General features: G+C 38.0%; 1 protein-coding gene across 1 annotated transcript in view; it reads right to left on the bottom strand.

Annotated features, from left to right (window-relative positions):
• The window catches only part of cfap58 (cilia and flagella associated protein 58), a gene marked incomplete at both ends in the record, with an annotated part of 66,054 nt that overhangs the window by 19,373 nt on the left and 23,271 nt on the right, over positions 1-23,410 (bottom strand). The window contains 4 exons of the mRNA XM_079461574.1: positions 6,287-6,391; positions 6,482-6,593; positions 16,668-16,891; positions 18,378-18,518. Of these exons, the coding sequence (XP_079317700.1) occupies positions 6,287-6,391; positions 6,482-6,593; positions 16,668-16,891; positions 18,378-18,518 (582 nt within the window). The remainder of the gene's footprint in view (positions 1-6,286; positions 6,392-6,481; positions 6,594-16,667; positions 16,892-18,377; positions 18,519-23,410) is intronic.

Here is a 23,410-nt window from a genome sequence, read left to right as displayed (position 1 = left end):
TCCTTCCACTATTTTTCTCAAGATATTTTTGGGCCTTTTCTTTCTCTCTCTCTCCTTTACTGCCGCGGTGGTCGTCTCCTCATAATTCCATCAATAGTGAAGTGAGTGTGTGATAGAGAGAGAGTGAGTGCATGAATGATTTATGACTGAGGGTCCGGACTTTAATACACTGACTTTTATAGGATCACAACAAGGCTGAGATCAAACCCACTTTCTGACTGCACCTTTAACCGGCTCTTTCTCTCTTCCTCTGTTTCGCCAACACCTGCGCTAGTTGTGCTTTATCAAATAATACATTACTTCAGCATCCAAAAAGCGTATTTCGTGGCCCTGCTTGAGCTGAGATTTGATAACGGCAACGCACTTTCCGTACATGAGAGACACCCGGCAACGTGTCTCTATATCATTGTGTCTTGCTTTATTAATCTTAAATATGTAACAAAAAATACTTTTGGCTTGCATATGAGGTAAACCACGGGTAATTTATTTTCTTAGATTGAACGCAAATCTGAAAAGAAAGTGTGGACCAGCCAACAATGTTATAGTACATAGATACTGTAAAAAAATTTAATTTTATGAAATCTGACTTGTAATACTGTGTTGTCAAGGTTGACAAGCCCTGTAAATGTGCTTTTGCCTGCTTAACTCCCAATTTTTCCTATTTTCTCCCATTCAAGGAAGAACGTCAGAATGGGGTTTGAGAACCTATCATCATCAACTTTTGAAAAGGCCAATGAACTTGGCGAATGGGACGGCATGTGCCCATTCACTCACCTTTTTGGGCTGAGGAAACTGAGAGGCACTCTTGCTAGCTGCAGCGGGCCGGCGCAGCGAATGTGGCATGAAGGACACAACGGCTCATTCTGTCCATAAGGGAACCGAGGTTACATCCATAACCAAGACGTTCCCTTTCTGTCAGTCTCTCGACGCTGTGTTGGTGCTGCACGGTGTCACGATTTCCAGCGGAACGACACTGACCAGCCTAGGCACCTCACAAGTGAGCGTACCTGTGAATCGTAACCATCCAGTGGTTTAGTAAGGCATCAATTCATGTGATCACGATGAGAGGCTCTTACTATCGGCTGTACAGGCAGTGGCTTCGTTACTCTGGAGGCGAGATGGCCGCCCGACACCGCAAGAAACACTAGGAAGCGTTCCTCACTGAGGAAACACGCTATGGAGACCACTTTCAACGCAGGGAGGAGTTTTAGTGGAGACACAGCATGGTCTCGCCCGCAGGGGAGAACTCATGGGGAAAACGTGTGGACTGTACCGAGAGAGGTGGAGGTCCACTTAGGTAGGTCATGGGCTACCAACATGGGAGCCAGATCTTGAGGATACATCAGATGGATCCGCCCTGTGGGGGGGGGGTTACTACGTGTGGAGCACTGGCACCTGCTCCAGAATTGAGGGACGTCAGGACGACCGAACTTGTCTACCGTAAACGTGCCTAAGGGGGCGGTCCAGATTTTCGTGCTCCTCATGAATTTCCAGGAAGCTGGTATATGGGATCAAATCTGTTATGTTCTCAAGTCAAACCCCATTCTGACACAAAGTCGAGAGACGACAGAAAGGAAATGCCTGGCTCTCATCCAATAATCACATCATGGGCCCTTCAACCTCATCTCTCTCACCCTCCATCGCTCTCTCTCCCTCTAACCACCCAACCGCACCTTTAGGAGCATGTCTATAGTCATCAGCTTCAGTAAAGAGCTGTTTACACAAGACACAACCCTGCATACAAATCGTCTAAGCAGCGCACCTGAATGAAATGGATGAATTTTAAAACTTAAACATGCATTTTCACCTGACACAATTCACCAGTGTTTACTGCCTTACATTTTTAAGTTAAATAAAATTAGCTGTATGAGTCAATTGCACTAAATTATATAATGTGACTACAACTCAATTTTTTAAGTAAATTCGACTCAATTTAAGTTGAATTGACTTATAAAGCTAGTTTTATTTAAGTTAAAGTGTAATAGATCCATAGAAAACTGCAGTCAAAAATGAATTAGATATACAGCTCTCATTTACACACATTGCAAACAAGATGTAAGACATTTGTCTCATGTGACATTAAAGCAGAATCACCTGAAGTAACCCACTCAGACACAGGGTTTCTCTGTCTCAGTTCAGCTCGTATGATGAGCGCAGTGTAGAAGCAAACAGGTGTTCTCTGTGTCACTAAATTCAAAGACGTACGCTGAGTGACAGTGACGGGAACACCCGTTACATTTTCATAGCTGCGAAACAGTTTCCTTTCCAAGGAACTCGGACGACTATTACACGTCTGTCGGCTTGTGCATTACGACGGTGACACCCTCCCTTGACAGCCCATTTTGACAATCACATTGGCTTTTACATTGTGGAAAAGGTATTGTCACAAATAAGTGCAGACGGGACTTATTTTTGAGTGAGACATCAACAGGTGGCGTGTATGTATAGATTTAACCTCATTAAGGTCATCTTAGTTCAGTGCAGTGAACGCTATACACAAAGAAAAAATAACAAAAAAATCTTTAATATCTCAATTATTTCACCTGGACATCAATGAGATTAAATGGAGGGATAGAAACTTTTGCTGCATCTCAAAACACTTTTTCCTGAGAAAAATCTCACAAATGTCTCTTAGTTCAATATACAATTCAACAATGTCAAAAACTTAGATCAGATTTGTCAAATATGCAATCAAAAGTCAATTATTGAAAAATTGTTGTGGTGAGAAAGGCGGGACGAGAGCCGTGACGCGGGGCCGGTGGCGTGAGTGATAAGTGCAATCAGCTGTACGCGCACCGGTTCCGCATCATTCACGGAGGAGACCGGGAGCTTAAAAGAACGACTGGCAGGACTGTTGACGAGAGAGGACCGGGCCCGGACATTGTGTTAAGTTTGTGTTTGTTTTATGGCCGGCAGTCGACCGTAGGGTGGCTGCCGGTCTTTACTTCCGTGTTTGTTTATTTGATTTAATTAAAGTTTTATTGTTTGAATGTTCGCCTTCGCCGGTTCCTGCCTCCTTCCTTCCCTTCTATGGATCTTTATTACAATTGTATATGCACGCAAACATTTCAAATCACCTTTACAAAAATATAGATTATTTAACCTACGTTCATTTTACAACTCAACATTCTTAATTTATGATAAAAAAATTAAAAAATCAAACAAATATAAGATAGACTCCGAAGTTGATACTTTTTTAAAAAGAGCAACCATTGAGCAATGATTTCCTATATGGAGTAAAAAAATTCTATTTAAAGTAAACCAAACATACTCAAAAAGTTATAAATACAAAAATATCGTTGACAAAGTGATGATGATACATGATACACAATCTCTGAGAAATAAATATCACCGCGGAGAAACGGCTGCCTTTTGCTCCCTCGGTTCTTTTAAAACATAACTTCAACGTTTTACGGCGAGGCTCTTAAACACCATAAGCACGTCCCTAACACGCTCTACAGGAGCATGCGGTAAACACCTTAGCTCCCGCAAGGAAATGGAGAGAATGCAAAATTTTTAAGAAGTGCTCTCGCATGAGCTTTGAAAATTAGAGGTCATGACCTCGCTGCAAGTGTTGGATCTCCTGGCTACAAACCTTTCTGTCTATCCAAATGAAAACTTCGGCTCGGAAAACTCAATCTGACTTGAGGGGGTCCGATGCTAAAGTTTCGCCGACCTTACGGCTCATCCGTGATGTGACGTAGCGTGGCTTATATAACGCTTATTTAAGGGCATAATAAACCCTGCAGTTTGTTGCTGAGAAAGAATAATCTTTCCTCATATACAGTACCTCAGCTGGTAATATGACATGATGAGTCATGCAATGAAAGTACCTTGCAGCCGGCATGCATGAATAAATAGTTAACCTACTAATGTCCTGTCCGGATTTACCTGCACGAATATTAACAGAGATGATACGCTCCAAGTCTGGATTATTATTCGACTGCCTCAATGCAAATATTGGGACAATTAGTGTCTGTTTAGCTGAAAAATAGAGAGAAACACATTGTTCTGTGATCCGTTCATTATTTGTCATAAAGAGATGTATTGTGTAAAAGCATTCTGACTATTTATAATGGATATTATATACAAACTAGATCTAGTCTCTTATCATTTATAATGCACCCGTGTTGTCATACAGGCAGTGCAACAATATGTTTGCTTCAATGGCTTTTAAGTAATGTGTCCAAAATGCCGGTATATTGAACAGGGCTGTCACAGTTCCCACTGCAAACAGCAACAGAACAAAACTAGCGACTTCATATTTCTGAGTGAGTTGAAGGGGTTCTGTGAGGCCATCAGGTATCATTTCACAAACGGGATCAATTAGCACGGAACCCCCAATGTTCGCACTTTAGCTGCATACATGCAGGGCCACGCTCTTCTGATGTTGCATCCTTGAAGACGAGAAAAAAAACTACGAATTTCCTCAAAGAAAATAGATTCAAATAAGCCGATATCTAAAAAAAGGGACCAGTCTTTAGAAGTTTAAAAGCCCACGGTGCCCATACATTATCATTTTAGAATATATAAAATTATATAATGAATTTTTCATATCAGGATTTTATTTATTTATTGTGATTTTGACAAACTTAGCGATTTCTAACAAAACAAGTAAGTAACACTTGGAGGTCACATGATGACCACAAAGTGCCCAAAAATCTATAATTTTCATTTTTAACAATATATCTAATTCTGTAACTGTTTGATCAATGACATAAAAATATGTTGTGCCCACTTTTGAAAATATTGATTTAGAATTTGCAAAATTTTAATTATGTAAATTAAGTGCAAATGTTTTTTGGGGCCATTGCACAGTTTATTTAAAGTTACAGTATAAAACTATATAAAAAATAAAAACTACAAGACTATAAATAATAAAAAAAATGAATAAATGTTCTATGTAAATTAATTCTTGAATAAATCTTGTCAAGAATCGCTAACAAACAGAACTGCCGCATCACCCGTCGTCCATCACCGCTGGTATTCATATTGACAGGGGATTCTGAATAGAGATTAAGTCAAATTAAATCTGGTCTTAACCTGAAACAGATCAATGGGATGTTTGAAATGATCGGATACACGAGAATAGCTGCTTGTGTCCCGCGGTTGTGATCTAGTGTCTGCTAAGCTTCGTTTGATGTAGACGACAAAAAAGTACCTTTTAAAACCAGCTGTCTGTCTGATGGTAATGGCATTTTGAAAGCCCATTCTATCATTTGAATTACTTCTCAGCTACACTATATGGCTCCTCAGCTGAATCCGTGAACAGAAAAAGGAAGCTCTTCAAACCGACCGTCGCAATCCACATCAGCCCGTATCGTTGTCATGGAGAAAATGGGACGGTTCCTTTTGGAACATTTTGATTTTCAGACAAATTGAGAACTTCGTCATGACCAAACCAATTAAAACCCTCAAGTGAATCACAAACACCACAGAGGATATAAAGCTACAGAACACAGCACCTCTGCTGTGCTGCATTCATAAGCTAATCAGACGTTTCTGGTGCATTTATGTAAACAAATAATCTTCTGCGTAACCTCGACCTGCGCACCTGCTACATCTGAGAAAACATGTTTGTTTTTAGTGTGAGCGATGAACAGCACTGCCAATACATTAGAAATGTGGAACGCTGTTGTGCCCGGAAATAAGGCACGTAATATACAATAACAAGGTGTGGAAAATCACTGTGGTTCATGGAAGTTCTAGACTTTAATTTAAATAATGCCCAGACTCTGCTTATTTATAGGATATTGTAGAAATACATCGAAGCTTTCTGATGGCTTCCGAGACATAATAAAACTCTAATTTCAATTGCTGAAGGGATGTTTTTGAATGGCCTTAACTATAAGTACATTAAAAGAAAAACATTGTTGTCTACACAACGAAACGCAAAGCAAATATTGCATAAAACGGGATATAAAATAGCCATAATAACTCCATGAACAATATTTTTTAGTTAGGATTACTTACCGTGATTTAAATACCTAAGTATCGCAATACACTATAAAAGTCTTAATTCATTTTACTACAAAAAAAACTGAAGCGTTAAAATGTGCAAGAGTATTTGAAGTTTTTTTTACAACAGTCAGTCTTGATTTTTCTACTTAAAAAATGCTTCAACGTAATAATGATCACTTTAGTAAAAAATGTATTTTTTCATTCTTTTGGTATTCACATTCACTTCATATGTGCTCCAGTTTAAAAAAAAATGTGGACAGAACGTGCTTCACTCTCAAGCAAATGTGAGATTTCTGGTATACCTGGAACTACAACAAACTCTTACTTGTAACAGAAGCTCTTTCTCCACAGCTTCTTGAGTCTTAGATATCAGCCGCCGCTGCAGAGAGTGAATCTTCTGAATCAGTTCGAACATGCTCGGATCACTTGCCTACACGGTCCAAGGGAAACATAATACTTTCTCAATCATATAAATAAAATACTCTTATCAATAAAGAGCTACAGTAATGTAAAGTCACACCTCTAGTTTTCTCCAGCGGTGAACATTCATGGGACTGCTGAGTTCCTCCTCCAGAGCTCGACATCTGGTTCTCTCTTTCAGCAGTTCCCTCTGCGTGTGGAACACCTCCTGTCTGCCATCAGAACAGAGACGGATCAAATAAAACCGACGAAGAGGTGGCTTGAGTTTCCTGGCCGTAACAAAATCCACAATGTTCTACTAATTTACAATCGGTTACTTTAAGGCCCTTGCATTTTGGCATGACGCAACGGCACTTTGAAAACGTATTTTAGTGAGAGGTTTAAAACATCTGCACTTTACTTAGTTACATATGCATCACAACAGACCCAACCAGAAGCAAGCGTTGACAAGAGAGAGAGAAAGAGATCCTTGAATTGACAGGTTATGGTTTACAACCATGATATCGAAGACCAAGATCCAAATTCCCTATTTCTTAGAGAAGCTTTAAGTCACATTAAACCCTATACATGTGTCATGGAGCTCTGATAATCTATCAAGTGCTAAACGATACGTACCTATATTGAAATGCTATGTCTCTGAACTTTCACTGAAGCAACGGGTAGAGACTGATGATGATAGCGCACAGCTCATTTACCTGAGAGCAATGAAGGTTGAATTTTCCAGGGTGTTAGCGGTTAGCATGCTAAATTGATCAATAAGTCATTTCCTATGGGGAAAAACCACCCAAAGTTTCGATGTACTATCATTTGTCTAGAAACGCGAGTCTGAAAGTGTGTCGCTGCGCTGCAGAACGCCGTAGGATTGCTTGTAAATGGCGCGAATTGATTTTTCCAGGCATGCGTTTTGTCGTCATTGATGATTCAGACAAAATCAATGAGGTCTATAATGATCATAACTGTCGCGTCGTCGGATTTCTTTATTAGATTCACAAGCTCGTGTTTAGATCCTCGTAGGAGATTTGAATTGAGTCTTTGAAGCTGATAACTTGGGGGGTTGAACAAGATTCTTGGGGCTTTAAAGTTAGGCGCGTCTATTTAAGGGCCTATAACTGTTGCATCATTGACAGAGGTTTGCTCTGAGGGTTAGTCAGATGACACTATTGTCTTATAGGACCTGTTTACATATAGCAATCTAGAATTAACATCTGTCATTCGAGAAAGATCACTGTTTCTAACCGCTACTGCAAATATCAACTATATGTACGTCCAACAACATCCATGTTTACAGACATTAAACTCTTTAAAAGCTCTATCAGCAATCGAGCACAGATCTAATCCTACTGAGAAACCGTGATTACTCAGTCTGTTTCTGCATATGTAAAATGCCAGTTCTATGAAAAGCCAGCACTTTCCTGGAGATTTAATACAACACATCTGGTGGTACTCAATTGGATTTGTCCCATAACAAAAGGCTCTGACCATCATGCAGACACAAATACATGACACATAAAGCGCTCTGTTTCAAACCTTTAAAAAGAAACCACACGCAACACGCTGGAAATAACACAATATGTGGTACGAGAGCAAGCTCCGGCTGTATTAATCTTAGTCAACAGTCATTTTACCGCGCTACATTCAGAACAATGAGCCTGAAAGGATCTCCTGTATAGATGGGGCTAAAATCACAGCAGCCTTTCCATTTGCTTCCCTTTCGCTGCCTTCGGGCCTAATTTATGCATTTTAATTGTGTTTTGGCAAAGCTTTTGTTTTCCTGCTCTCACCATTCTCTTCACCGCCGCATTTCACATGAATACATCACTGTCCGTTAAAGGAAGGCAAGCCATCCATCTTTCCATGTCAACAAATTAATTCCACCATGACATATAAATAACTGATTTAGAATGGGAGAAAAGCATGTTCGTGGTCCATGGGGTTCTTTCATTCGCCTATTTAGTTTGGTATTCCTCCTATGTGTCTTTGTGGCTGTTTGGAGGGAGATTTGCATTGAGATACAGAGGGTTTGAGCAAGAGTATGTTAGGGTATATAGATTGATTTATTCGGGAAGGCAGGGTTGATATCGCAGACTTACACTTTAATCACAACGCTTATTGAGTTCAGGACTCATGCACGCACACACATATACACACAAATACAAAAACACAACAAAAACGGTTCATTTCACAGCTCTGCATTGATTCTAAGTGTGAACAATGTGTGTGTGTGTTCGTGAGTCCTGAACTCTATAAGGCATGTGAATGTGTAAACCTGGCAAGGATTTATTCCCCGTGTTGCAAAACGGGGCTTCCAGTGGCACTGCACATTTACAGTCAATAGCAGACAGGCCAACAAAAACAGCACACAACAAACAAGACAGCAATGTTAGTGGCAGTGCACATTTACTTGCCTTGTTATAAAGTGCAGAACCAATTATCATCAGCACCATTAACATAAACAACCTCCCACGACAATACACTCACTAACAGCATAAAAATCAGCTTGTATAGACTGAACATTTTTTTTTCGAATAAAACAAGAATTTGTCCAACAATATAGCTGCAAGCAACAGTTATGAGTCCGAGCACATAGGGGATGTCTTGCATACTTGCAGTTCCCAGACTGCACTGTAAACACTATTTGCTGCCTCAAATGTTTAGGTACAACCAACTTGGTCAATTTCAACTTGCTATTTTAAGTTTTATCCAGTGGTGAGTGGATATAACTTGAAAATGAGATGATAAAACTGATATACAATTATTTAAAGTAGCTTACAGAATTTCAATGCCATTTACATTTACAAATAACTGGATTCATAATGCATTTTGATTCACCTGAAACTGCATATTTCTGGAGGGAGAGAATCGTAATGTATGTTTCCACAGCGAAGGAAGAAATCCACGCAATGTCGCTCACAACACCATAGGGCTGTAGCTTTGGGCAGTGTGCATCACTTCATGTACCCATATAAATGCCACAATCCACTTTGGCAGCGTTATCTTTTACAATTTTTTTAAAGAACGGAAAATACTCGCTCATCGTCACCCAAACATGCCAGTGTAAGTGTTATCGACCTTTTTATAAGCATTTCCCTCTTGGAAATGTACTTGTGTGTGGAGTATTCAGCCTCGACAAATCGCAATATAAAGACATAATTGTCTCCTTGTGCAACATATTAACTCAGAAAGTTCTTGCCATTTAGTGGCATAAAGAAAGAATAAAGTATTTTATTCAAAATTCTTGTGAAATTCTAGTTTGGTATACCAAGGTATTACAGCTTTGAAAAAACTGTTGCATTGACTTGATTTTCATATATAGCCTTATATTGTAAAATATATGGTAATATATAAAATCAACAATAATATATAAAATAAATAGACTAAATGTGAAGAAGTAGGTGTCAGAACCAAAACAACAACAGTCTTCTACATATGACTTTCATTATACTTCACCAGCTGCGTTTGCAAAACCACAAGAATCTAAGAAAGCCCTTCGATCTCAGGGATCTTCCTCGAGGATCTGGCCCGTTATGGCACTTTACAAAGCTCGAAGCAGCTTCGCTTGCAGTTAGACAATGCTAAAGAAACGTTTATTTAACGCTTATGAAATATTCATGCTGATCCGAATGGAAGCCGATTACAGGAAATCCATCTGTCAGGCTGCCACTCATATGCTTTTTGAATAAGTTGGCATCTAACGAGCCGGAGCTCGGGAGGAACATATGGTCTGTTCTGTACGCTTCACCCAACTCAACCAGCAGTGAATGAGCGATAGAGAGAGGTTGAGGGGGAAAGCGGAGAAAAGGAAAGTGGAAATACACTAATGAAGGTATTGCGGATAGGGAGGAAGTGATAGGGCCACAGTTGGAGAGAAATACGAAACATATATAAAGAAGAGATAAAAATTGCAGTTACAGAGTTTCTGGAATCCAAGGTCCCAGTATGGAAACAACTTAAATGTTAAGGGTGGGTGTTTTCTAATGTCTCTCTGTTCCTCTTCCAGAGAAGCAATTATACCATTTCATTCCACAAATAAAGAAAAAGAAAACAACAGAAAGTAAGTAAAGCTAAAGAACATGTGCTAGCGCGTGTCTAAGCGCTGTTGTAATTGATGTGAAAGGCTCGTAAGGGTAACCCTGTGATTCAGGCAGATTAAACATAATTAATTTTCAAGTGATGCCTCTTTGAAATCATTTGAAATGAAAAGACCTTCTCATTATAGCAGCCAAACATCCAGCACAACAATTTGGTTCTGTGCTGCATCAAAAAAACGCTGGCGCACACACACTTTCACATCATTGGCTTCTGCTCTGTTTTTCATTCCTTACTGCGAGTTAAATATTCTAATGAATATTCTAGGCCAAATGTAATACAGTTCATTATGGCATAAATTGTAATGTTCGCAATTACTACAAATTTGGTACGTCAAGCGAAGTACTACACCGTGCTTGACTATTGCAACTCAAGTTTAGGGGTTTGTTTTAATCCCCTAACCATGAGTGTGAAACGTATGTGTATTGGTGTTTCTGCCATCATTCTGTCAACATTTATTCAGCCTTACATCAATCAAAACCTGTATGACTTTCTTACGTGGAACACAAAAGAAGATATTTTGAGAATTATGTGAGTGGTTTTGTGATCATACACAAGTCAATAGGGACCAGTGTTGTTTGCTTACCAACGTCCTTCAAAATATCTGCTTTTGTGTTCTGTGAATGACATAAAATCATGCCCGTTCGGAAAGACATGAGTGTGGATGAAAATTAAATCTGATGGAGTACCCCAGTCGCCGTTCTCTTACAGTATACGGAAAAGAGGCTCAAATATTCTTAAAGAAAAATCATATCATGATCTATCGAAGAACGAACGAAATGAGGGCAAGAACACAACAGAATTTTCATTTTCATGTAATATGCATTTAATCAGTCATATCGGAGGATTCATAAAAAAGCTCTAATGCTTTGATCAGTATCGCTCTAACTTTAAAAACTTAATTGGAAAGTCGTCTATTCAGTAGCCGTAATATCTTGCATACCTGTAAGTTTTCTTATTCAGAATAATGGGTGAGAATTTTAAAGGAGATTATATCTCCATAAGAAGCATATTATCATTACTGTATATGATTCCTGATTGCAATCTCTTGTATAGTCTCAGGAGCAGTTCATTCATCTGACATTATTACAAAAACCGGTGCATTTACATTCCAATCATTCTCTCTTTGTTGAGTTGTTTCTGATACACTAAAAGAGTTGTTTCCACCTTTTCTATAGCGTTATTTGTGATTGTTTATGGCACCACGCAATTGCTGGTTAAACTGCATAGTGAAGAAATAGGAATTATTTGTCAAATAAACAAGATTTTATAAGCTAGTTCTGTGATATCTTTTGGAACATTATTGCTGGGTGTCTTTCTCTACGATGTCTTGATACTACCAAGTAATAGTACACCCAAAAATGAAAATGCTGTCATCATTTACTCACCCCCTTGTCATTTCAAACCTGGCTGACTTTTTACGCAGAAAACAAGATACGATTTTTAGAAGAATGTTTGCCCGTTCACTTGCATTGGTTTTGTGTCGATACAATAGAAGTGATAGCGACTTTCTTCCAAATATTTCCTTTTGTGTCCTACATAAGAAAGAGTCATACAGGTTTTCAATGACAAGAGGGTGAGTAAATGACAGTATTTTCATTTTTTGGACTTTAACGAAAGTTCACCGGAAATTAAAAATGTATACTTGACTGACCGTCATGTCATCCCGGATCAATATGACTTTTATTTGCTTTGCCTGAATTCTCTGTCACTTTGAGGCCATTTGCAGTTTAAACAAAAGTAATCCAAATGACTCCAGTTGGTTAATGAATGATTTCACAAGCTAAACAGTAGATGTGTGTGAAATAAATAGAAACATTTTAAACAGTTTTGTGTAACTATTTTCTTAACAGACGTAAATATCTGGAGATCTATTGGTTTTGTGTACAGATGGTCAATTTGATCTTGCACCTTTTTATGTCATTTAAACCTAGGCACAAGCTGGACCAGACATTTTGTTAAACGTCAAAGACTCATTCAACTGTAGGCTATTTTAAATACTTCCTCCTGCTTTGAATCAATTTCTGTATGTTCGGAAGAGTGTCAACAGGCCTACATTTTGATACCCTTGATGCAAGAGATCTGCTCTGCTGAATATCACAGAATAAGATGTGATACAGACAGCCAGTGAATGGAAGAGCATTTACGGTCTGATGCAAATACTTCTGTCAAAGTAGATTGCAGGAAAAAGTGGTGCAAGGTCCTGGCAGAGAGAGGTGTGTTATACCGTAATATGGGACTGAAGAATAAAAGAGAAATAGCATCCGAGTTTAAGTGTGAGGTTTAATGTCTTTCTGGCCTGGGCAGCCACCCAACAGGATGAAGGTATTGTTCAGTAAATTCGTCACGAGATGACGATCCTCAATTCTCTCGACAGTTTCAATGAGGTCTTGAGATTTTTTCAGATGAGAGAATTTGGGCTGACGGCACCAATATCTGTATGTGCCCGTCTATGCATACAGACCAGGATTAGTGACAGGAGCACAGGAACCACACTGTAAAAAAATCCAGTAAAAAAACTACAGAAGTTTTCTGTGAGCTGGGGCACCAGAAATTTACATATTAAAATTACATATTTTCTCAGTTTTTCTTGTACATTTGCAGTCATTTGCACTGATGACAGCAATAATGACTAAAATTTGCCACCTGTTTATCATATCGGCCTGAGAATCTGCAGAGATATTTGGCATCCGACCTCGGCATCATATCAGCCCATCTGGTACAGATGCAACCTTACCATTGGCTTATTGATTCTCACATATGTTTCAGAGCACAGCAGTACAATAAAATAGGGAAATGGCCCAAATTGTGTGCAGAGGTGGGTAGAGTAGCCGAAATCTTTACTCAAGTAAAAGTACAAGTAACAAGATAAATTGTTACTCAAGTAAAAGTCAGTATTTTAAAATGACTTTAGTAAAAGTAAAAAATGGTATAGACAACAGGCAAGGAAAGTAAACCGTACAAGGAACCAGACGGTTTCGCACATTGTTCAATTAATGCTTTCAAAAGAATCAATCACTCGGGAATGCCCATAAAAAGAGACGACAACCTTAAACAACGCATTTTATAATGCATATTTAAAAATGAAGGAACGAAGGAACAGCATGCAATGTAACGAAGTAAAAGTAAAGATTTTCTATTAGAAATATACGTATGGAAGACTAAAAGTACCCACTTCTAATTTAACTTTAAAAGTATATATTTTCCAAAATGTTACTCAAGTAAATTTAGCGCGTTACTACCCACCTCTGATAGTGTGAAGTACACAAACGCTACACAAAGTGTAGAGTGTCACGGTTTGGTTAGGGGAAGAACCCAATTGCAGGCAGCGACGATGAGGTTTAACAAAGACTTTAATAAAAGACAAATTACAAATAAAACTGAACTGAGGCACGAATCAAAAACAGACAACAAAGACTTCCCACGAGGGGGCAAAAAACAAAAGACAAATACTTAACACTATAATAACTAAGACTAACTAAACATGCATCAAAACAAGGCGCAAGGTAAACTTCAAGAACACGACATGGAAACAGGTACAAGCCAGGAAACATGTACAAAAAACGTGCACAAAACAGTAGACAAGCGGGTATTAAATAGGGAGACTAACAAAGGATAATTAACAAGGGTCAGGTGCGGGTACTGAAACACTCAGGGAAGGTTAACGAGACATAAGGGCGGGAAACACTGACGAGACACGAGAAAGCACATGGCAAGTCAGAATCAAAACATAGCCATGTCTTTCTCACACAAAACCTAAGGCTATGCGATGACTCCGCTGCAAGACCAAGAATAAACATGACATGATAGCGGAATCATGACATAGAGTGGTGGCCTGCTAAACAGGATTTTATTTATTTTTAAAGTGTTGTTACATTGTCTGGAGAAATAAAGAGTAGGTGGAAGTGCTAGTTTGTGTGCCAGATAACAAACAGAAGCTGATATGTGTAATTACTGCCGAAAGTAGGAGCTTTGGCTTGCTGACGGTAATCTACAATTTTGTAAAATTAGTCAAATGAGAAAGAATGACAAGATGTTTACCACTATTATATAATTTTAACAATACCTCAGCTAGAAAGAAACTTTTTATAAATAGTTGGAGACCACTGGCAACAAGCGTTTTTAAACCGTATCGGCCTGGCTCATAAATAATAAATACATTATGTAATGTTGGCCATTAACTTCTTGCTGAAAGCTTGCAGGAAACGAGTGTGTCTGACTGGTATAAAGGATTAAAAGTATTGTTTCTACAGAAAACACAACTGTGACCCTGCCTCAGGCTATAGTATCGTAATCAAAATGAACTAGTCAGAATATTAAAGGTGTAAAGGTCCACCGTAGAGCTTCAAACGGGAGGGGTGAAGTGAGCCGTTGGTTGCAATTTACAACTTTACCACTAGACGCCGCTGAAATTCACACACGGAACCCATTAAGAGCATCTTGAGTCATAGACTACTCAAATATTAATTTATATTAAGTGAAATTTTGATTGATACTCATTTTGTTATTCTGAACACATTCTGAAAGTTGGCCCTTTAAACAATTATGTCAATCTCTAACATACCCTAATTACTTAAGTTGGGTTTCATAAACAGGGTCGCAAACATACTACATTCCTAAAAATAGACTGATATGTTATTCCCTCTTTTCTTCGTCCCTTAAGGTGGGCAAAATATGGTTGCATTTGTCTCGACGAGATATGTTTTAAATAAGAGGTTCTTATCATTCAACCTTATTTTAAGTTTCATTTTAAAGCCATCTTTAAAAATGCTTTGGATAGATTTTAAATTAAAAGGACTGCATTTTCCTCAATACAGTAGTCAAACAAAAGAGCTTTGTAAAATAAAACATTGTCCCTTTTTCTCTCCTTTTGGTTGAAACCTTTGGTTGAATTACTGAAATGATTCTGAGTGAAGGAAATATCAGCACATATCAGACTCATTGAATATTTAGTGACTACATTGGTCTGAGAGAGAGAGAGAGAGAGAGGAGACTGTAGAAAAGCTAAACACCAAGCCTTGTGTTCATGAAGGCTATGATAGAGCATAACTAAATTCCACGTATACCATCTGCAACATTATGGTAAACGAAGCTAACATTATAATACCTCCCTAAACCATATAAGATGCTTAACTAAAGACTGACTGGCAATTACAACAATAAAATTAGTCCTATTGATATAATATCAACCAAAGCACACATTTATAGTTATCGATGTGCCTCAGACAATAATAAGGACGCTATAATGAGCCGGGATTTGGTTATCCTACAGAGAAAACACTTTTTAATAAATGTCATAGTACGTCTGTCATGGTTCTGCCTTCTCTTATCTTGATTTTCTAGTCCAGTGGCAGAATCATGAAAGACCCACATGAATTATGACGGGGATGGAATTTAGAAGGGATTTTAGGGATGAATGAGGAAACAAGGGAGTGTTGCAAAGCTCTATTACGGGGCTGATGATAGTATTAAAATGATGTGTAGACCTACATGTTTATTTATTAGTGTGCTGCTGAAATTTGAGGCAAACGGAGTGTTCCATGCTTTTACGGTTAAATTTCTGCTTCAAATTTCTGCATCACTTTTAGTTTGAATGAATGAAACACACTACTCACACTATTAATACTTAAAAATGGAGAAAAATTCTCCATGCTATTTGGGACGCAGTTTACGGGAATAGTTCACCCAAAAATGTATTAAATTCTGTCTTCATTACTCACCCTTAAGTTGTTCCAAAACTCTTTAAAAGTCTTTGTTCTGATCAACAGCGAGAGGAATTTGGATAAAATGTCAGTAACCAAACAGTTCTTGGCCACCATTGACTACCAAAGTAGGAAAGATTACTTTGTAAATGTCTATGTTCTGTTGAACACGAAGAAATTTTGAAGAAAGTACGAAAGCAAACAGTTCTGGGGCACTTATGACAACGATTGTTGTTTTTCCTACCAGGCAGTCAATGGTGGCTAAGAACTGTTTCGTCCAAATACCTTTCTCTGTGTTCATCGGAACAAAGAAATGTAAACATATTTGTACCAATTCGAGGGTGAGTAAATATTATTAAGTTTTATTTTTGGTCGAACTGTCTATAAATGATACTTCAACAGAAATCCTTCCATACATGCAGACAACTGCATCCCAAAGAACTAATCCAGCAATGCCACCCAAAACCTTATCCCCCAGTGATATCTCCTGTTTGTTACCTGAGATCTTCGACTTTAGAGACGGTCCTGGTGAGGATGTTTTGTTCGCGCTTTTGCCTCTTGACCTCGAGCTTCAAGAGTCTGATGTCCTCTAGTCTGTCACTGTACTGCATTTCACCCTTGCTCATGATCGACTCCTGGATTTTGATCTTTTCATACAGCAGTGCTAGCGCTTCGTTCCTCCTTACCAGCTGCGTCCCCAGGAGGTCCCGTTCGCTTATCACCTTGACAACAAGAAAATGTGCCAATATTAAACACATGTAGATGGCATTCTGGTTTCTGCAAGAAAAACAACAAATGTGGAAAGTGATTTCACCTCTAGACAGAGGTTAGATGATCTATTATAGAAATAAGCAGGCGGGTGTTTGTTCTGTTCGGTGTTCTGATGACTCCAGTCTGTTCGTAATAAGTGCTGAAACACTTCATCTTACAAAACGAATACAATGCGATGACATGTTCAGATGTTATAAGGCCTTACAGCGTTGTATTACTTACAGTACTTACACCATTCTGCAATATGTAAACAACAATGGTGCATAAGTACTTCCTGTTTCATTTTTTTAGTACTACACAAATGTTAGAACCAAACACTACCAAGAGAACACTTAAAACGTAATTACAATGTTAAGTTAACATCTTTAAAGTCCCCCTGTGGTGAAAATCAAGTTTTTAATGTTGTTTATATGTCTATGTGGTATTGCTAGTCTTATTTTAGCATGTATTATATTTCCTAAGTATCTCTTAAATGGATATAGTTTCGAACGGCAAGCATTTTCTTGTTTATTCTTGAGTGATGGCTTGACTTCCATTGTAAGTTAAATTTTTTTTTTTAAATGTATATAACTTCTTTTTATATAACAAACCCAATGTTTACTTTTCTATCTTGACACATACAAACCCAACTGAACATTCATAGACAAGTGCCCATTGTGTCTTTATGGTCAACCTTATATCAATATTTATCAATCAAACAACTTCAGCTAAGGCAGATATTAACATAACATTTATGATCTTTATCGTTAACTAATTCACTTAAGTTACTCTGGTCTAGTCTAGAAATGAATTTCCACACAAACTAACACAAAAGACTTTCATAAAATATTGGTGATGTCAACATCCAAATCTTATTTGGACGTGTTTAATTTTAGGCTTTAATTTCATATTCCGGTCAATGGCAAATTGGATATTCAAGAAAAAATTTAGTGTAATTAAAAATGGATTATTTTATCCAATAATAATGTGAGCTGTATATTTGAATACTTATTAGAGCATAGCAGCATTAGCTTAGCGATCTATTAAAATCAAATAAGTGAGTTTCTTGCATGCTTCATCGCAACAGAACGCCAAAAGGAGATGCTCCCTATATGAAGACCTTCCCAAAATCATTTTCTTATGAATTTATGAAATGTATTTTTAAGCCATTCTTCCTGTCTACTGTTTGCAATACTGGTCAGCAGGTTGAACTTCTTGCAACACGCTGAGCTGAGAAGCTCTAATTACTTCAAACTGCCACCACCGATTTTGGCTTCCCAATTGGTTCCTCTCTCTGCCTTCAACAGAGCTTTACCCCCCCGGACCCCTCAGAAGTGAGACTTCAGGTCTAATGACTTTTGAGGGAACATAAATTACACTCTTTCATCCCTAGAGTCAAACGCATGCTGGCTGAAAATGATGTACCGTAATGCGAAGACGGGAGATGCCATTTGATACCTGATCAAGTTCTTTCTTCTGCCGGAGTCTCTCAGCATCAGCATCCGCTATGATCTTCAGCAGCTTGCATTCCTCTGCCTCCTGTTTGTCAATGAACTGCTTGGTCTCTTGAGCCTGTTGCCTCATCTTCTGCAGCTCAGCCTGTTGAAACAGAGAGAGATTGATCTGGTTTAAAAAGAGAGGAAAGAAGTTAAACTGATGTCTCTTTTAAAGGAATAGTTTTCCCTGAAATGAAAATTCTGCCACTATTTAGAAAACCCCTCATATCGTTCAAGTAAACAAACGCTGTTTAAAATTCTGGATGTGTGCATGGTCTAGGTGCAAACATCAGCAAAGGGGAATATTGTGAGTGAAAAATGACTTAAATGTTGCCCCGTCCCGACAGAAATCTATCATACGTCTACAGAAGACCAGACGATTCTTCAAAAAGCAAAATACAGGATCTGAAGGCATGAGGGTGAGTAAATTATGATGGGACGCTGTTTGATAAATATTTTCTCTCTCTCCTTCTCTCTTAATACTCAAGTTTTAAAATGATTTCACCGACATGATAAACAGTTTACGTTGACAACACATTAGTAAGCAATACACACAAAAACAGAATAAATGTGTTCAGTAGGAATGGGAGGTTCAGAAGTGCAGTTGTGTTATCATCTCATTTTGTGTGCAAGAGCACAGCATGTCCTCTTTCCAGAGCGAGACCTGTTTGTGTCTGACTTTCTTTACGTCTCCACTGTGTTTTCAGACTCTTTGCATATTCAGAGAGTTTGAGCTCGGGGTCGGTCCCTGCTGTCTGGTTTGGTTACGGTGTGTTCTTTGTGAAGACAGACAGCATTGCAACTCTACCTTTTAAACATGTCCTGCGTGTAATTGTGTAATGTGTAATTTATCAACACATGTTATTCTCTGTTTTGACAGTCTAACAACAAAACATCAGAAAACAGAAAAATCTTGACTTTTCGTTTTTAATTCTTCGAGGCCTGGAAATAATCTTTGCTCACCTAAAACACAATATAAATTAAATCCAGAGTTATTATTTACTTGATTATAATTTTTTTTACTCTGAGTAAAAGGAAAAGAATCTTCACACAGCTCATTTGTATAAAATTATGAGATGTCACAGACGTGGTCACTGCGAATATCATGAAAGGACATCAAAAAAGCATAACATTAATATATATATATAACTATAGTCAATATGCACAATTATTCAAGTCTTCTAATGCCATACGGTGGCTTTTGATGAACATACTGAAATTAATGTCCATTATTCATGAAATATCGGATTTACATTTAACGCATTTTACAAACACTTTAATTCAATGTGACTTACATACTGTATAAGACCCATTCACACCAAGGAAAGAAAACATAGTTATACATTTAAGAGAATAGAGGCGTGCACACCATATATAACAGTGAAATGCTATGGTTGAGATCATTTTTGTGTTACAAAATTTTTATTTTACATTTTAATTTTTATATTTGGTCAAAAACTGTAAAATTATAAAAAAAAGACAGCAAATTTACAAGAAAAACAGGAAAAATTATATGTGGCATATTTCTGTTGCTCCAGGTGTTAGAAATTTTTTTTTTTCACCTATATATCACCTGTGTTTTTATAATTGTAAAGTCAAGATTTATTTAACTTTGTTATATTATTTTATACACCCAATCTCACTATTTAAGAGGAACACAATATTGTTCAAGAAACTGTTCAAACAGTTTGCGTTCAACTTTCACTAGTAGCAGTACTGCATCGTGCATTTGACCTCAACAATGAGGTCATTGACCTCAAATTATTGCTGTGACAATCAGCAGACATCAATCATTATAAAAATATATTTAAATACTATACAACAATAGCAACAACAGCATAAAGCCAGCTAATTCCAAAGCACTAATCCATTTAAATCACATTACGAAAATTGTAACATGATGCAATGCATAACTTGGTTCACTTTTTACAATTCAATGAAATCCTGACAGCTAAAATTCATTTGAAATGTGATCCAAAGTTAAATGCATTACAAACACTGTTTGATATTGTTTCAAGTGATTTTGTGTTTGTATGTGAATTCCTAGTTCCTTCTGATTAAGTTATTGTCCTGAGGTCTTGCTGAAAATGATTGGTAGCACCTCTATGGTGTCATCTTGATAAGTTTGTGCTTTGTGGCTGAGGATGTCTCTGGCAAAGATGGGTATGCAATTTAATGTCCATTTTATAGGTCATAGCCTCAATTTTACAGCCTTTTAGATTTTCTTCCTGCAGTCTCTAATGGGGAACAAACTCTGTTCCATATGTGAACCCCAGACCACATTTTGATAGAGTGCCATTAGCTATATTAAACTTTAAACACATTTTGATAGATCAGGATGTAGATTTTTTGTCACTTACTTTATTCATGTCCACCAAAAATGTTGCTGATGGACAATTCACACATTCTGTGTTTTAATGAATGTGCTGTATTTTAAGGTAACTATGATAATTTATTAGCTAATTTTTATTTTGTTTTAATAATAAAAATCTAAAAATAATACAATTATTTAATCCAGCATATATTTGTATGACATTTCCCATTGAAACGCCTATATCAAGCAACCACAGATTACAAAAGTCAAAATCTTGCAGGACATTCACCTTGCTGAAAGACCCTGAGAGGATCATACATCTGACTTCAAAATCCATCTCTCTCCGTCTCTCACCCCTTGACACATATTTGATTGCCTTTGGCAAATGCGGTGAGGTAAACATACAGGTCTGCCAAGAAAAGAGAAAACGGAGAGAAGCGTATGGGCCAGATAAAAGGAGGCAGAGGCAGGTGAGGTGTAAGTGCTTTACACCTTATTTGATACCCGTCTTAACCTTTGTCTCCCGTGAGAGAGAGAAAGAGAGAACAATAGTTGGGAGTGTCTTAAGACCAAAGACCCTGATCAGTATCCAGCTGAGGTGCATGTGTGGCCATCGCCCCACCACGCCCGTGTTGACATTTAGGACTAGGTTTGAACCAGAATTCGATTCCATCTCTCGTTCTCCCTCTGCTACATATATTTAAAACAAACAGAGCTTTGCACCGACCAACCCAACAAAAACCTGGTGACAGACTTGCAGAGTCTTAAGCACGTAATAAGATTTCTCTGAGATCGATGTGTCCTCTCAGCATGCATAACAAGCAGCAGGACGGGGCGGGTGCTGAGAGCAGCCTCTCCACTCATTACCCCCCGCCGTAGCCTCTTGTGATGAGAAAGCGTAGGCCGTTCATTAGCAAGCTAATCAATTATTATGAAGTGGACTAATTGTTTTTTCATGGGGTTGAAAGTTAGCCGGTAGAGAAGCTTCGGGGGACGTCCCTGAGCCGGACTGCTTAAAGATCACAAGAGACTTGGGCTGCTCGCTTTGTCAGGGCGTGAGGTAACAAACAACAACAAGAGGAGCTTAAAGGTCAGTGTCCTGGCACAATAAACTCAGCGTTCGGACATGGAGAAACCGGCAGGACATAATGGCTTTGCTACTTATGAGACCGTCGGATAATAGGCTTTACATCACCGTATAAATCTTTAAGGGGTGTTAAATGTTAAAGGGTGCACCCAAACAATTCTGTCATCATTTACTCCATTTAACATTTACAAGTTGGTACTAATCTTTATACATTTCTTTGTTCTGCTGAACACAACAAAAATGTTTAACAACTGCCATTTCTGGGGCATCATTGACTGCCATAGTAGGAAACATGAAAATAGTCGACAAATGTGCCCCAGAGCTGTTTGCTTTCCTACATTTTAGAAAATATCTCATTTTGTGATCCATAGAACAAAAAAAATGATCAACACAAAAGAAGATATTTCTAGAAATGTCAGTTGTGTCCATACAATGGAAGTCAATGGGGGACAATTTTGTCGAGACAACGTTCTTTAAAATATTTTCTTCTGCAGAAGAAAGAATGTCATACAGGTTTGGAACCACAGATGTGCTCATTAACAAACAATGCTGTCCAGGGAATGCAAAAAAAGCACGTTTAGAAATTCAAGTGGCGGCATGTGGCACTTCACAAAGGCAAAATGGATCACAAGGGTATTTAAAATGAGTCTGATTATCTTGCATTGGGCACAAGTGCGGTAGCTATGGATACGCGAGACTGAATTCCGGTAAGGATGCCCCCTGCTGACAAACCGTACGGTCAACTAAGTTCCCAGAGTTCAAGATGTCTTTAATCGATGTCCACTGGGGTCATTACTCTTCCTACTCAACCAGCAATTTTATTTGACCTTCACAATGTTATAAGTATCACCTTTTTCCATTTACAATAAAATTTTAGCAAGACAGGTCCATGAAGATCCTAGCTGTGTAAAGTCTCTTGTGAGTAGCATTAACATTTTCCCAGACCTAATGTTGTATAATTGCAGGTACAAAATTGATGACAACGACAGCACAGGAAGTACAAAGTCAAACTGGAAACTAATCCTTTGACAGATCCGGCACGGTAATGTCACAAACTCAGGTTTGTCACCATTTACCAAAGAGTAATATTGGCTTTCTGTCACAGGTGTAATATTGCTGACAATTGTCAGACACGTGGGATGTCTGACGGAGCATATATGACAAATAAATAACAGGCGTGACAGTGAGGAACGTGCGAATTGACTTTTTTACCAGTCAGCCTGAAAAAAATTAATGAAGTGTGACCTTTTGAGTGTCGCGTGTAAACCAAAACTATATGAGATGTCTTCACTTGAAGCTTTTTCATATTATGATCTCCATGCATATAATTTAGTACACTACAATCTAAACGTTTGGATATAAAGGTGTCAAGACAAAAATATAACTTTACAAACATAGGTACAAATGAGCTGGTTGCTAAAATGTTGGGAGAACATTTTTGTAAAAGCTAAAATATAAAAATATGATTTTTTAAATCACATTTTCATTTTTCTACTTTTATTCTAAAATGTCAACATTTAATAGAGTAAGTGGCCCTTATCTTTTTAACGGCAGTGTACATTTCCAACATTAAAATAGGAGTACAAAATAAACA

This window comes from Barbatula barbatula (genome assembly GCF_947034865.1).
Source record: "Barbatula barbatula genome assembly, chromosome: 8".
Taxonomy (NCBI): Eukaryota; Metazoa; Chordata; class Actinopteri; order Cypriniformes; family Nemacheilidae; genus Barbatula; species Barbatula barbatula.
This window is presented reverse-complemented; position numbering and strand designations above follow the sequence as displayed.